The 13657-nt window shown below is 46.6% G+C and overlaps 2 protein-coding genes across 2 annotated transcripts; both read left to right on the top strand.

Annotated features, from left to right (window-relative positions):
* Positions 1-494: 494 nt before the first annotated feature.
* Positions 495-6216, top strand: LOC311315157 (trypsin; the record flags this gene model as incomplete). Its single annotated transcript, XM_084445758.1, has 5 exons — positions 495-549; positions 2150-2309; positions 4404-4545; positions 5406-5672; positions 6046-6216. 5 exons carry the CDS (start codon positions 495-497, stop codon positions 6214-6216), a joined length of 795 nt encoding a protein of 264 aa, XP_084301884.1.
* A 4020-nt stretch (positions 6217-10236) lies between these two features.
* camk2n1a (calcium/calmodulin dependent protein kinase II inhibitor 1a) lies at positions 10237-11290 on the top strand (the record flags this gene model as incomplete). The annotated part of the gene is made up of 2 exons (XM_084445263.1): positions 10237-10408; positions 11220-11290. The coding sequence occupies 2 exons, from the start codon at positions 10237-10239 to the stop codon at positions 11288-11290; spliced, it is 243 nt and encodes an 80-aa protein (XP_084301389.1).
* Between the last annotated feature and the right edge of the window lie 2367 nt (positions 11291-13657).

Here is a 13657-nt window from a genome sequence, read left to right as displayed (position 1 = left end):
CATGCATACACACACGTGAACACACGCATGAACACACATGCACACACACACACACATGCACACAGAGGGCTATTGAATGTTGCTTCCGCAAAGGATCAACCCTTGCCGCTGACACACACACACACACACACACCGATGTGACACACACACACACGGGGCATGAGATATAGATGAGCAAGCGCCGCACTGTGGGCATAACCATGGCAACACTGTAAGGAGCCAGGGATGGAGGGTGTGTGAGTGTGCGCGCACGTGTGTGTGTGTGTGAGGGGACGGGCTAGCGATGAATGTGCACGTCTCAATCCCTCAACCCTGAGTGGACTCTGAAATCAGAACTTTGCAGGAAACCTGAGGACGGTCCGGGCATTGAGAAGGCCTCTCCCCGTGACACACCTGGTACCCGGAGACCCAGAGAGCGTGTCACTCCGACCGTAGGCTACTGTGGGTGACCTGGCTAGCGTGGCGCGCTGCTGAGCCCTGCTCTCTCTGCTGACATGAACCTGCTGGTCTGCCTGTGCTGGGTGGCAATGGAGCTCCTTGCAGTCAACTGTGAGTATCCATGTCCTCTATCCAGTAGTAGTGCAATTCACTCGTTTGATAGACTACTACAAACAAGTATACTCACTTTAGTTATGGTGTTTTATATTAGGTGGAGCACAATATTTTTCAGTGTTTTTATTGTGTGTGAGACAGTTTGTCAGTGCTAGTCATTCTGCTTTTAAGTCTTTAACTTAAAGCAGAGTCAGTGAGAGAGTCAAACAGGCCTGCGTGTACAGTAGCAGTTAGTCAATTGCAGTTATGTAAGGTCTGTTTCTATTCACACCCCTTAAATTCACTTTTTCCTTGCAATAAGTGAGCAAATAGTTACATAACAGGTCCAAATTGCCTCCTGACATCGTTATGAGGCTATTGTGTCAATATACAACACAGTTCATCTAGAAAACAATGTCCAAATCAAAAATGAGCAGCCAAAGTTGAATCACTGCACTGTAAATTGTGGTTTCATTGAGCCAGAGGCAGAATGACCACACACCACCGTCTCCACGGGGACTTGAGATGTACAGTAGTTCAGTATTGTGCAACGCGGCCAGGACGAGCCTCTCTCTACTGTTTCTGATGTAGTTCAGTATTGTGCAACGGTGTAGTTCGGTATTGTGCAGCGGGGCCAGGATGAGCCTCTCTCTACCGTTTCTGATGTAGTTCAGTATTGTGCAACAACGTACTGTAGTTCGGTATTGTGCAACGGGGCCAGGACGAGCCTCTCTCTACTGTTTCAGGGAAACGCGGAGGGGCACTGGGAGGTCAGGTCATAAAGGATAATCTCCCTGACTGTAAACCTTCCGAGGTGACAGAAAATTACTAGCTGTAACCTGAGGTAAATGGCTCTGAAAAAGGATAAATGCACTTTGACCTTTTAGGTGCAACGGTGTTCATCCCCCATTGATGCTCTCTAGTCCTGGGTCGTGGGATCTATTCCTTTTACAATAGAGTATCTGTGTACCTCCAGCCTCTCTGTAGGTCAGGTAGAGGACAGGTAGAATCTTGCCTGAAGCCCTGTGTGCTTGAAACATTGCTCAGCTCATAGAATAAAATATTGGGAGCTATAATCTAGTGTGATAGATATCTCTTCCTTTTGTCATGAACACAATAGCTTCAGTGAAGTATAGAGCTTGATTCCTCTTCCTGGGAGGAAAAAATATGTAACACAGTATCCTCTTTCATGTTCTTAAATTAGGTCATTAAGCCTCAACGAGATGCCCTTTGAAATTAGTTTGATGTTTAATGAGCAACATACACTGATTTGCTTCAAGCCAGATCCTATCTTTGTTGTCATCTATAGAGAAAACAGACAGAAAAGAAAGATCTTTGCTTTCGAGTCCACACCCTGTAGTCTTAAAAAAACTCACCTTTGACCGGAACACGACCCCACCTCCTGAGCCCGAAGCGCAGTTCCACCACGTCTGCCGTAACAGTGCCGTAACAGTGCCGTAACAGGGCCGTAACAGAGCCGTAACACCGCCGTAACAGCGCCTTAACAGGGCCGTAACAGAGCCATAACAGGGCCGTAACACCGCCGTAACACCGCCGTAACAGAGCCGTAACAGGGCCGTAACGGAGCTGTAACAGCGCCGTCAATGTTTCCACGCAGGCCGGCGGGTCGAGCAGGACCGCATCGTGGGAGGCTACTCCGCCGCCCCCCATTCCCTGCGCTACATGGTGTCCCTCCAGAGCGCCCAGCGACAGCACTACTGCGGAGGCTCCCTGGTCCACAAGTACTGGGTGCTGACCGCCGCTCACTGTGACATCGGGTAAGTCGGACCGCCGGCCCGGTTGGGTTGGGAGAGCGAAGTCCTGAGAATGATTTTGGCCACTTTAGCTGGATTAGATGTTGGGTTGTTTTGGGTGACAGTGCCAAGCTTGCTCTCCCAGTCACCTCACTGGGGATAGGTGGGGATTCAGTGTCTAGTTTTGTTGATGTATTGATGTACTGTACAAGTGATATAATATACATTATGGTATGTGGTGGAATTGTGTTAAAGCTGTATTTAAAGATGGCTGAGCATCAGGAGAGGTTCCACAACAGCTTCTTTCCTGACGCGGTCCACAAGCTCAACAGCCAATAGCTGCAGTAGATTGACACTGAAGACCCCCCTGGACAGAGCCCCCCTCCCACCCGCATGACCAGCTACCCCCCCACCCCCACCTCCCCCCTCTGCCTGGTCAGTTAACCCCCACCTCCCCTCTCTGCCTGGTCAGTTAACCCCCACCTCCCCTCTGCCTGGTCAGTTAACCTCCCCTCTGCCTGGTCAGTTAACCCCCACCTCCCCTCTCTGCCTGGTCAGTTAACCTCCACCTCCCCTCTGCCTGGTCAGTTAACCCCCACCTCCCCTCTCTGCCTAGTCAGTTAACCCCCACCTCCCCTCTTCCTGGTCAGTTAACCCCCACCTCCCCTCTTCCTGGTCAGTTAACCCCCACCTCCCCTCTTCCTGGTCAGTTAACCTCCCCTCTGCCTGGTCAGTTAACCCCCACCTCCCCTCTCTGCCTGGTCAGTTAACCCCCACCTCCCCTCTGCCTGGTCAGTTAACCTCCCCTCTGCCTGGTCAGTTAACCCCCACCTCCCCTCTCTGCCTAGTCAGTTAACCCCCACCTCCCCTCTTCCTGGTCAGTTAACCCCCATCCCCCCTCTGCCTGGTCAGTTAACCATCGCCCTGCCCTCTTACTGACCCCCCACCCCCATTGTCCTACTGCCCCACCCCCACCCCCGGGCCAACAACTGATCACTTGACTCTTTGATCACCCTTGAACCTTGTCTATTCAATAGACAACTGACTCTTTACTACTCCACCCCACCCATCACTTAAATGGTACACCCCATCACTTGAACCAATACCTGACAACACTTGAACAATTGAACTCCTTGCCTATAAGGTAGACAATGACAAATGACACACAGATGGCCTATACAATAGAAACAAAAGGCTGTCTGTACAACTGTATACTTGCATTATTATTATGCATAATTGCACTGCCTCTATCATGGACACAGACACAGCCATGAGGATGAGGATGAAACAGCACAGTACTGCTAGACTGCTATACTCTATCTATCTATCTATCTATCTATCTATCTATCTATCTATCTATCTATCTATCTATCTATCTATCTATCTATCTATCTATCTATCTATCTACTATATCTATCTATCTATCTATCTATCTATCTTTCTATCTATCTATCTATCTATCTATCTAAATCGCTTGGTACGGAAAGTATTTTGATAAATCTGTATATTTGTTTACAGTACTGTAAATGCACACACACCACTTCACGCTGTAAAAAACGGACATTGGCGAAGATCTACGTCTAAAAACAATCCTGTATGTCCAACTGTTATGCAACTCCAGCGGATAATGGAGTCATTTGTTGGCCAGCAGCGTGTTGTGGAGGTCAGGCTGGAGAGAGCCAGCGGGCGGTGCCGGCCAGGCCAACCTTGCCCTGTCCTTGTGGCGTGTGTGTTACAGGGTGAGGTGTCACCCTGTCGGATGTGACTGCAGGAAACGGGAGGGAGATACCATCACACATCCCCTGTTCTCACACAGAGAACCATTCAGTCCTGTCAGATGCACACACATAGGTGCATGAACACACACGCGCACACACACACACACACACACACACACACACACACACACACACACACACACACACACACACACACTAATACACACACACACTAGACTCCCAACCCATTCCCTGGTTGTGATTACCAGATTGCAGATAATTTTTTTTTTAAAGTTGAATGTACCTCTGACGATTTCTCCTTGTAGGTTGGTTGCTATTTTCGAGGAACTTAGTAAGCAAAAACCATTTGCTAAGTTGAGCACCCTCTCTGTCTCCTCAGGGCAGAGCAGATGTTGATCGTGGCGGGAGACTACCTCCTGGGCGCCTATGAGGGAACAGAGCAGTACTCCAAAGCTCACCGGCTCGTCCCCCACCCGCTGTACAACAAGACCACCAACAACGCCGACATCATGCTCATCAAGGTGCAGGAGAGCGCGCGCTCACCACGTTCTGAGACTCTTTATTACATGTGTTATGTCAGTGTAATAGACTTAATTTCTCAGTAACAGCAACTCAAGAAAATCTCGTTAATCTCGTTAATATTACTTTGTAACAAGCGGATAAATATTGCTTAGTAGCAAGCTACTGTAGTATTACTTTATAATAAGCTAATAAGCAGAAATGAATTACTTATTTCTCTGATATTAAATGTTTCTTAGTATACAGTACTGTCATGGTGAGAAAGCTAGTAATTACATAATACCTAGAACTGACACGGTTAGAAAACTATGTAATGAATGGTGAGAAAGCTATGTAATTACATATACCCTAGGTTGGGGTCAAGTGCCACAAAATAAGGGCAGAGGGGCGGAGCCAGCACATTAGCCTACTTTTCAAATCCAGCTGCATTTGAACATTATTTCATCGGGAGCGTATAGTCAGGACTAAATGAAAAACTAATTTAGGTAAAACACTTTGCTGTTTGTGTAATAAAAACCTCAGTGAAGTGAGAGTTAACGTGGAAGAAAGTACAAGTAAATCGCACCTTGTGAGCCAGATATGCTACCGACAGCTCGCTGGAGCGCAGGACTCGTTAGCAATACTTGAAAAGTGGAAATCTGGGGTCAGTGACCAATCAGAGGCCAAATCAGCCTCTCCACACAGCCCAATATCTGCACGGGCCAATCAGAATCTGGTTGATCCGATCGGATTCTCATTGGCGTCCACGAACATCATAGCTTGTTCCCAGAAGTTGTTGCTGTAGGGAGAGCTTGTGGGTACTCAGATATACCCATAATCCCTCTCTACTTCTCCTGTGTCTCTGCCCCCTCCCCCCCTCCAGCTCAGGGCCCCGCTGGCTCTGAACAGCTACGTGTCCCTGGCCCCCCTCCCAAAGCAGGACGCCAGCGTGAGCCCGGGCCGGGTGTGTCGGGTGTCAGGCTGGGGGTACACCAGCCTGGGAGGGGCCCAGACCCCCCCCAACCTCAGGACGGTCAAACTGCCCATCGTCTCCACGGCCAGGTGCAACAGCAGCGAGTCCTTCAACGGGAACATCACGGCGAACATGATCTGCGCGGGGTACGACGCGGGAGGCAAAGACGCCTGCAAGGTGCGGTGTAATAACTGGAAGGGCCGAGGTTTCATCCATGTTCAGGCCGTGCAAGGAGCCATGGGAATTTAGATGAAAGTGGGTCCCTCACAAAAGAAAATAACTTGATCTTGTCACTGGCTTAACTCCGGTGCCACCTTTCTGAAAAGAAAACACATCTGGGCCACTGTCACAACATGTCCCCTCCCCCAATTGAACCATTATGTGTTCATGTCACATATCCTCGTCTCTGAGTGGTTGTGTAACACTGAAACCAAAGCCATTTTTAACACCTGACAGAAACTAATTTCTCCTTAAACCATTTAACCTTTCCATGAGACAGAGGTTGGCGGCGAGTGAAGGAGGCGTGGGCGGGTTTTGTGTTTTTTTCCAGGGAGACTCTGGAGGACCGCTAGTGTGCGAGGGGCGTGTCTACGGCGTGGTTTCCTGGGGCAACGGCTGCGGCGACGCTAAGTTTCCGGGCGTGTACACGGCGGTGTCCAAGTTCCGTCGCTGGATTGACAGAACCATCTACAGCCGCTTCACGCGCTGTAGGAAGTACTAGCACGTTAGCGCGTAGTACACCCGCACCCTTCGCCCTCTCCACAGCCACCCCTCTGGGTCCTACAAGACCAGCTGCACCAGTTTGGTAGAAGCTTTCCATGGAACATTCACACTGAGAAGGAGTTGAACCTGGCTCTCATACAAGGTGCTTTTGATCAATAAAGTTAACATTTAGCTTAGCTTTTTTTTAGCTGTCTTTTTCTTATCATCGTGATGCCTGCTGATTAATTCATATTCACAATACAGTAATTTCACATTATGTGGATTTAAAAACTGTTGGGCTTAACAGGGGGATAGATGATTGGAAAAATTAGATAGACATGGAAAAAGTCCCCCACAAACCTTTAGTCATGGTAGTTTATAACCTTTAGTCATAGTAGTTTATAACCTTTAGTCATAGTAGTTTATAACCTTTAGTCATAGTAGTTTATAACCTTTAGTCATGGTAGTTTATAACCTTTAGTCATGGTAGTTTATAACCTTTAGTCATGGTTGTTTATAACCTTTAGTCATAGTAGTTTATAACCTTTAGTCATGGTAGTTTATAACCTTTAGTCATGGTAGTTTATAACCTTTAGTCATGGTAGTTTATAACCTTTAGTCATGGTAGTTTATAACCTTTAGTCATAGTAGTTTATAACCTTTAGTCATAGTAATTTATAACCTTTAGTCATGGTAGTTTATAACCTTTAGTCATAGTAGTTTATAACCTTTAGTCATAGTAGTTTATAACTTTTAGTCATAGTAGTTTATAACCTTTAGTCATAGTAGTTTATAACCTTTAGTCATAGTAGTTTATAACCTTTAGTCATAGTAGTTTATAACTTTTAGTCATGGTAGTTTATAAGAATGTATTTTAGTATGTATATTAGGTAAACTATTCACTTTTAGAATACTTACATGTCGCCTTACACATTATCAGAATACGTAAAATTTTTAATTAAATGGACACATTTTGAAAGATTACATTTTATACAAACATACTGTACATTATTGTACCATGTATTAAAGGTGATATAGAGAACATTTTTATGTAGACAAATCATCTTCAACAAGTAATACATCCACGGAGCTGTTAGAAAGGTGTAGAATAAACCCCCCCTCACAAAAAAAGATATTAGAAATTATGATAATAGATAGATACTGAATTTATCATAGAAAATGTTTATGGGTCCGAAATGAATGTTGTGTTTATGTGTCTGAGATACAGTATCTGAGGTTTGGTTCCCACCTCTAACAAGGCCTGTGAGCCAATAGTATGTTGGTACCACATGGTATCTCTGTGTTGGAGTGATCAGGAGTCATAATTCTACTGGCTTACAAGTTTGTTTGTTTTTTTTAAATAATTTGTCTACATAAAAATTGTATCTATAGCACCTTTAACACATAATTACACATGTAACGATAATGTATCTACAACCTCATTTAATACTGTTGAAATTATAACAATGCATAACTTTTGGTGATTCCCATTAGTGCAGTGAATGAGGACTCTGCACAGTACATGAACAAAAACAGCAAACTGTACAGTGTGATGTGTGTGTGTGTGTGTGTGTGTGTGTGTGTGTGTGTGAGAGAGAGAGAGAAAGAGAGAGAGAGATACAGAGAGAGAGACAAAGAGAGAGGGAGGGAGAGAGAGAGAGAGAGGGAGGGAGAGAGAAAGAGAGGAAGGGAAGTAGAGGGAGGGAGAGAGAGGGAGCGACAATGAAAGAGAGAGAGAAAGAAAGCAAGAGAGACAGAAGGAGAGAGAGGGAGAGAGAGAGAGCGTGTGAGAGAGGTAGAAGCCATCTACCGTGACTCTGGGTGTTCTGGGGGGACTGGGTGTGTCTCAGCTGGATCTCCTGTGTGAATAGCTGACGTGCTCCTGGAGGAGGCTCCTGCGCAGGTGTCCGGTTTCGTCGGCCTTCACGCCCCCGCCGCCTGTAAGACAACACCTGCGTGATAGAGACCGCGTGAGAAATGATAGCGATTTACACGTCACCTCGTACCTCTCGTTAGGAGCCCGTTTCACGACGTGCCGTGTGTCTTTACATTACGTTAGATTAAGGCTCGGGCTTTAATGACTGTTGGGTCCTCTGGGGACGTCCTGGTGTTTTGCGAGTCTCGTAGTCTTCGAGCAACAAAACTGTACAGTCACCCCCCGCAGTCTGAGTGCTCGCCTGTGATTGGCCGGCTCCCCGCCGGCGGGATGAAGTTCGCCCCTATGCTGCCTAGACAGAACACGAGCCGGTGAAAACCACGACCGAGTCATCACAAAAAATGTGCCGCGGTGCGTGTTTCTGTCACGGGTCGCTCAGGACTGTGAAAGTCTAGCATATTCCATTCTGTAACTTTAGCTGCACACAAGATTATGTGAAGTTTGAGAGTATAGGCTAACACAGACTTTATATAAGGTCTAGCCACCCACTGTTGGGCCACGTACAGTAGCCTACAGGTAATCCAGTCAGCAGTGGACGACGCCTCAACACTGAGCCAGGGGTTCTGAGGGAGACTTGAAATATTTAAGTCAACATGGGCTATACAGCTTATGTTCGAGAATTGTGGCCATTTGCGCTCAACCGACCTGGTAGCCTGATAGTCTACTGCAGGAATAGGGTCGCACTCAAAAATAATAATAAAGGGCATTCGGAAGAATATCTTCATATTTATCTGCTTTTGTTCTCCAATAGCACAGGGGTGCAATAGACACAGACGTTTTGAATAGGCCTTTTTCAATGTGTATACACACTGTAGGCTACACAGTGCCAAGGCCCAGCGGAAACGTCTGTGTCTACTGCACCCCTGTGCCGTTGGAGAATAAAAGAGGATAAGTATGAAGATTTTTTTTTTTGGAGTGTGACCCTACTCCAGCAGTATGGTTACCTGTCTGCCAGGGCTCAGTGGGTCCCCTCCATAAAGATACCTTGACTGTGTGTCGATCTTACGAGGTTGCAGAGATGACAGAAATATTGCTCCATCTAAAACCATCTCTGGATGAGTGGTCGTGCTTCCATATCTCCTCACCTGTCGGATAGAGAGGCACAAGGGCTCGGGGTTAGGGTTATCTGACCTATCAGAGAACAGCTTACTGAAGGGGTAGCCTATAACCCAAGGAAAGCAGGCACTGTGAGATAAGAATAAACACGCCAGTCACCAGTCATGTCGTAGCCTATGAAAACACTGCCATCATCTGGCGAGGTGTCATGGGTGTCCAGGTTTGGTCCATGTAACTGCGTGACACGGGCTATTACAGGGCACCCACAATAACATGGGAACAATAGGACCATACCATTTCATGCCTACTGTAGCCTACATTCAAAACATTATTTTCCACTAATCATTTCCACGAAATACACGAAGTAGCGTATTTGGAGAGACATAATAAGAATGTGAGAATAGTCACCAAATTCTAGGATGGCCATCATTATCATTAGCCCATGTTGGTGACCACCAGCCTAGCCCTATAGGCTACATCGTAATGAGGAATTGTGTGTAGAGCCATTGTTTAGGGTAGAATCATAGCCTACGTGTTTTGATTGTAGCTAGACCCCGGCGAGGTGGAGCCCCGGACCACCGTTCGGGCTGCACCAGAAATCCCCCTGCTCGGCCGTGTGACGCGCTCCCTCGCCAGGTCTTCCTGGGATCCTGGTTTTGCATCGCTCCCTCATTTGCATTTCTCCCTCAGACACCCGTGCGACGGTCCAGGCGCTCGAGACCAGCGGGCGCGTTCCAACGCAGTGGCTCTATTGTTCGCGCGCTTTCCTTTCCAAAGAAATACGCACGCACCAGAACCGTTGGAAATTTTGAATAATGTTGCCGAAGCGTGTCGAAAGGGAAAATTGAGGGAATTTTCGATTTAATCGCCGTTTCTGTTGCGCACCAGCGGGGACACGTGCCTCCGAGGTAAACAGAAGGTCTTGCTAGATCGTGTCAGCGGGGTTTTTATTGTTTAGCTCCTCTTTATATACCACAGAAGGACTAGACGTCGAGCCATCCAGGCTACTTTCCTCTGTGCGCCTCGGTAATAAAGACGCGGTTGGAAATGTCGGAAGTGCTGCCATTCAACGAAGAAAAAATGAGTCATTATGGAAATGAGGGCGACGAGGGACACATTTCCTTCACCTGTCGCCTTCAAGATACCAACAACTTCTTCAGCGGCTCGCCGAATGGCAAACGCCCGCCGAAGCTCGGACAGATAGGCAGGAGCAAACGGGGTAACTATAATAAAAGCATTCCAGTTATGACAGTGATATTTCCAATGTCCATATGGAACATAATAATGCATGACTAACCTACTGTGTGTGCAGTCCGAAACCTTACACCCTCACCTTGACACAGCTAACCTCAAGCACACGACGTTGAATGAACTAATGCATGTTTTCTGGTACCAAATCTATGGGATCTATGCGTTTGTGGAATTCTATTCGCATTGCAACACAAGTTGGATGCGCAGTGCGTGCGTGCAAATACCTCCAATTGCGAATGCTGGCGAGTCCTCCTCAGCAGCCCTCTAATCAAATGCGTGCTTCATATCAATGTCCTACATGATTTGATTCCTATATGATTTTGACTGCATATATGGAAAAAAAAAACATAATGAATTATTGATTGTCATCAAATTGTTTGTCTTTGAATTGTGTGTGTGTGTGTGTGTGTGTGTGTGCGTGTGTGTACTGTAGCCTGTGTGTCTGCATGATGATACAATTCAAATAATTTACTGGGCTGTATTGCAGATAACTATTCTAATGTTTGTTCCTTGCACAGAATTCTCACACAGTTCTTCATCATCTCACACACAGGCACACACACACACCAGCATGCATGCACACACACACACACAAACCAGCCCACGCACACACACAGACACACACAGACACACACACACACACGCCTTCACACACACTCCACACATTCACACTCATGCCTTCACACACACATCACACACACACCCTCACATCAGATAAGGTTTGAAGATGTGTCAACATGCCACTACTCCTCATGAACTTCCTGCCTTTTCACCCACAGTCGTGATCGAGGATGAAAACGTAGATGATGCACTGAAAAATGGAACAGAGAAGACCACTACGGAGGCTTAAATAACAGAGTCCCCTCCCCCCCCCGAAAAGACATTCTCTTTTTTTTTTTATTCGATATTAACAGTTTTAATCCAAAGACACTGTACATAAGCACTTTCTCTCATGTGGCAGCAAGCACTTCCAGATCTTCTCCCAGTCCTGACGGCATTCTGGGGGGCTCACGCTGGTGGGGGGGGGTGGGGGATGGGGGGGTTGCGGATGGATACCCAGGTGGGAGCCTCAGTCGCAGCGTCTTCAAACGCCTCCACAACACCAAGCAACCCGGAGTGCACAGAGATAGTTGCGTTGGCGGAAAAGAAGACAACGCTGTTTAAACGCAGAAATCAGGGAAAGGTTAGATGAGGATAAAATGTTAAACTAAAGCACACACTCTTTATCAGTCAAATACTACCCATTCTCTCTGCTGTTTGAGTTTGATGAGTGCAATTGAGAGCGAGTAACCCGAGTTTGTAAATATTGAAAACGGTAGCCCACATTTTCTTGCACAAGTGGAAAACAGTTAAAACGATTTGTGGTAACCTGTCTGTATAGAAGACAATATTTATTGACCCTTTGGATACGTCTTTTGCAGTGCTCAAGGCTTGAGAGGGTGTTTTTGTATGAAGAGAATGACCGAATGAAAGTGGATTTTCCTTCTTCTTTTTTTTTTTTTACTTATGAATTTTGATGTTGCCTGAGTTTGTTACCATTCTTAGCAGCTAGAGAGTCGTTTATATAGTGTACACCGTCCGTTTGAACGCTTCCCAGGCTCAAACCCGGACTGGTTGTGCACACGCCCTGTTGATAAACTATTTATATTGAATTGCGCATTTATTGTGTGTGCCAAATATCATGAGGGGACATACCTGACAACTTGTTCTTTTTGTGCTTTCTATACATTTACTGTACAATTTAGTTGTTTAAGTGGGTCGCCATTTTTCATGGCTCTTTCCTATCACACTGGAGTACCAGCTCATGCATGGAGATCATGGAATCATGCATGCATGGCAACGTTCTTAAAATCTTGTGTACTCTTGAAACACCTCCTATACAGCTTTGAATGACAAACCTGGAGAACAAGTCTTAATACTGCATCGTACTATATCGATTCACACCGATTTGTACAGTAGCCTAATATCTTGTAATAAAGATTCTGAAGACATCAATTCACTGTTTACCGTGTTCATTATGATCCACAATGGATATTTCTGTGTATGGTCTTTTGCCAATTTTTTTTGCTGAAATATTTAATTTGACTGTACTAAGAAGGAAATAAGACACTGTCCAAATGGTATGGATAAATACAAAACATAATTTTTCCCATGCAGTCACCAGATTGACTATCTAACAGGGAAGGGGGGTCGAGTCAGCAGTTTTCTCTATGAGGAAATAGATGGAATGCTGTTTTGAAAAAACTGGATTGACAGGATGCAAAAAAAAAAAAAAAAAAGCTTGACCTAAATGGTGTTGACACGCAATCCACACACACAGCACGACACGTGACTGAACATTTATCTAGATCTCTGCCTGTCTTTCAGGCCTGTTGAAGTGTGAAAATATGCCCCCACAAGATGCCCATATTCCAGAGGGGAAAGAGTGAGAACATCCCTATTCAGCTCGCTGCTGAGTCCTCCAAATCTCAGATCCTCTGTAGGCTATTCCCTTTTGACTCCATGCAGCCCCCTCAGCCTAAAACGACGCAGGGGCATCGGAGCGTGCCGTGCCGTGATGAGGCGTGACATTTTCAGCTAGGCTGCGGTGACTAAATGATTCATGCTCTGTGACGGGGCTCTGTCAGCGCACGGCGCTTTAAGCTCGGCCCGCCGAGAATGCCAGGAATACAAACGCACGCTGATAGGCACTCTCGCACGAAATAGTCCTCCCGCAAGCTACTGTATAGGCCTCACCAGTGCATTGCGCGGACTGCCTCTATTTCCTGCCTCTCGACACTCTCGCCCGGGCTTGACAGACATGAAAGGGACTGCCTGGGCTGGCTGCCATGGCAACGGATGCACCTTGCGCTCGACGGGCGCTTGGGTGGGATCGGTGTGGAATCTTCCCCCAGCGGAGACCGTCTGCTCGACGCCATCTGTATCTCTGACGGAATGTCCTCCCTCCTCCCGTCTGCGCCCTCTTGTCGTCTGAGGTTCCCTCCTTTTCTGTGGAATGACACCGACTGGCCACCTACTGAGTCCTGAGACCTGCTGTTTCTGTGTACTGCAGTGTTGTTGACGGGGCTGTTGCCAGAACCTGTCCCTCTTATACAAGGAGAATAGCTTTCCACGGGGAGAGCCTCTCTCCATAGCTCTATCCTGGTCAATACAGCTGCTCAATTACTCCCCTTTCACCCAAATGCTCACACATCTTGAAGACTATTCTGGTATAATG

The sequence above is a fragment of the Borostomias antarcticus genome (assembly GCF_949987555.1).
Source record: "Borostomias antarcticus genome assembly, chromosome: 11".
In the NCBI taxonomy this organism is placed as follows: Eukaryota; Metazoa; Chordata; class Actinopteri; order Stomiiformes; family Stomiidae; genus Borostomias; species Borostomias antarcticus.
Note: the sequence above shows the minus strand (reverse complement) of the source record. Positions and strands in the feature narration are given on the sequence as shown.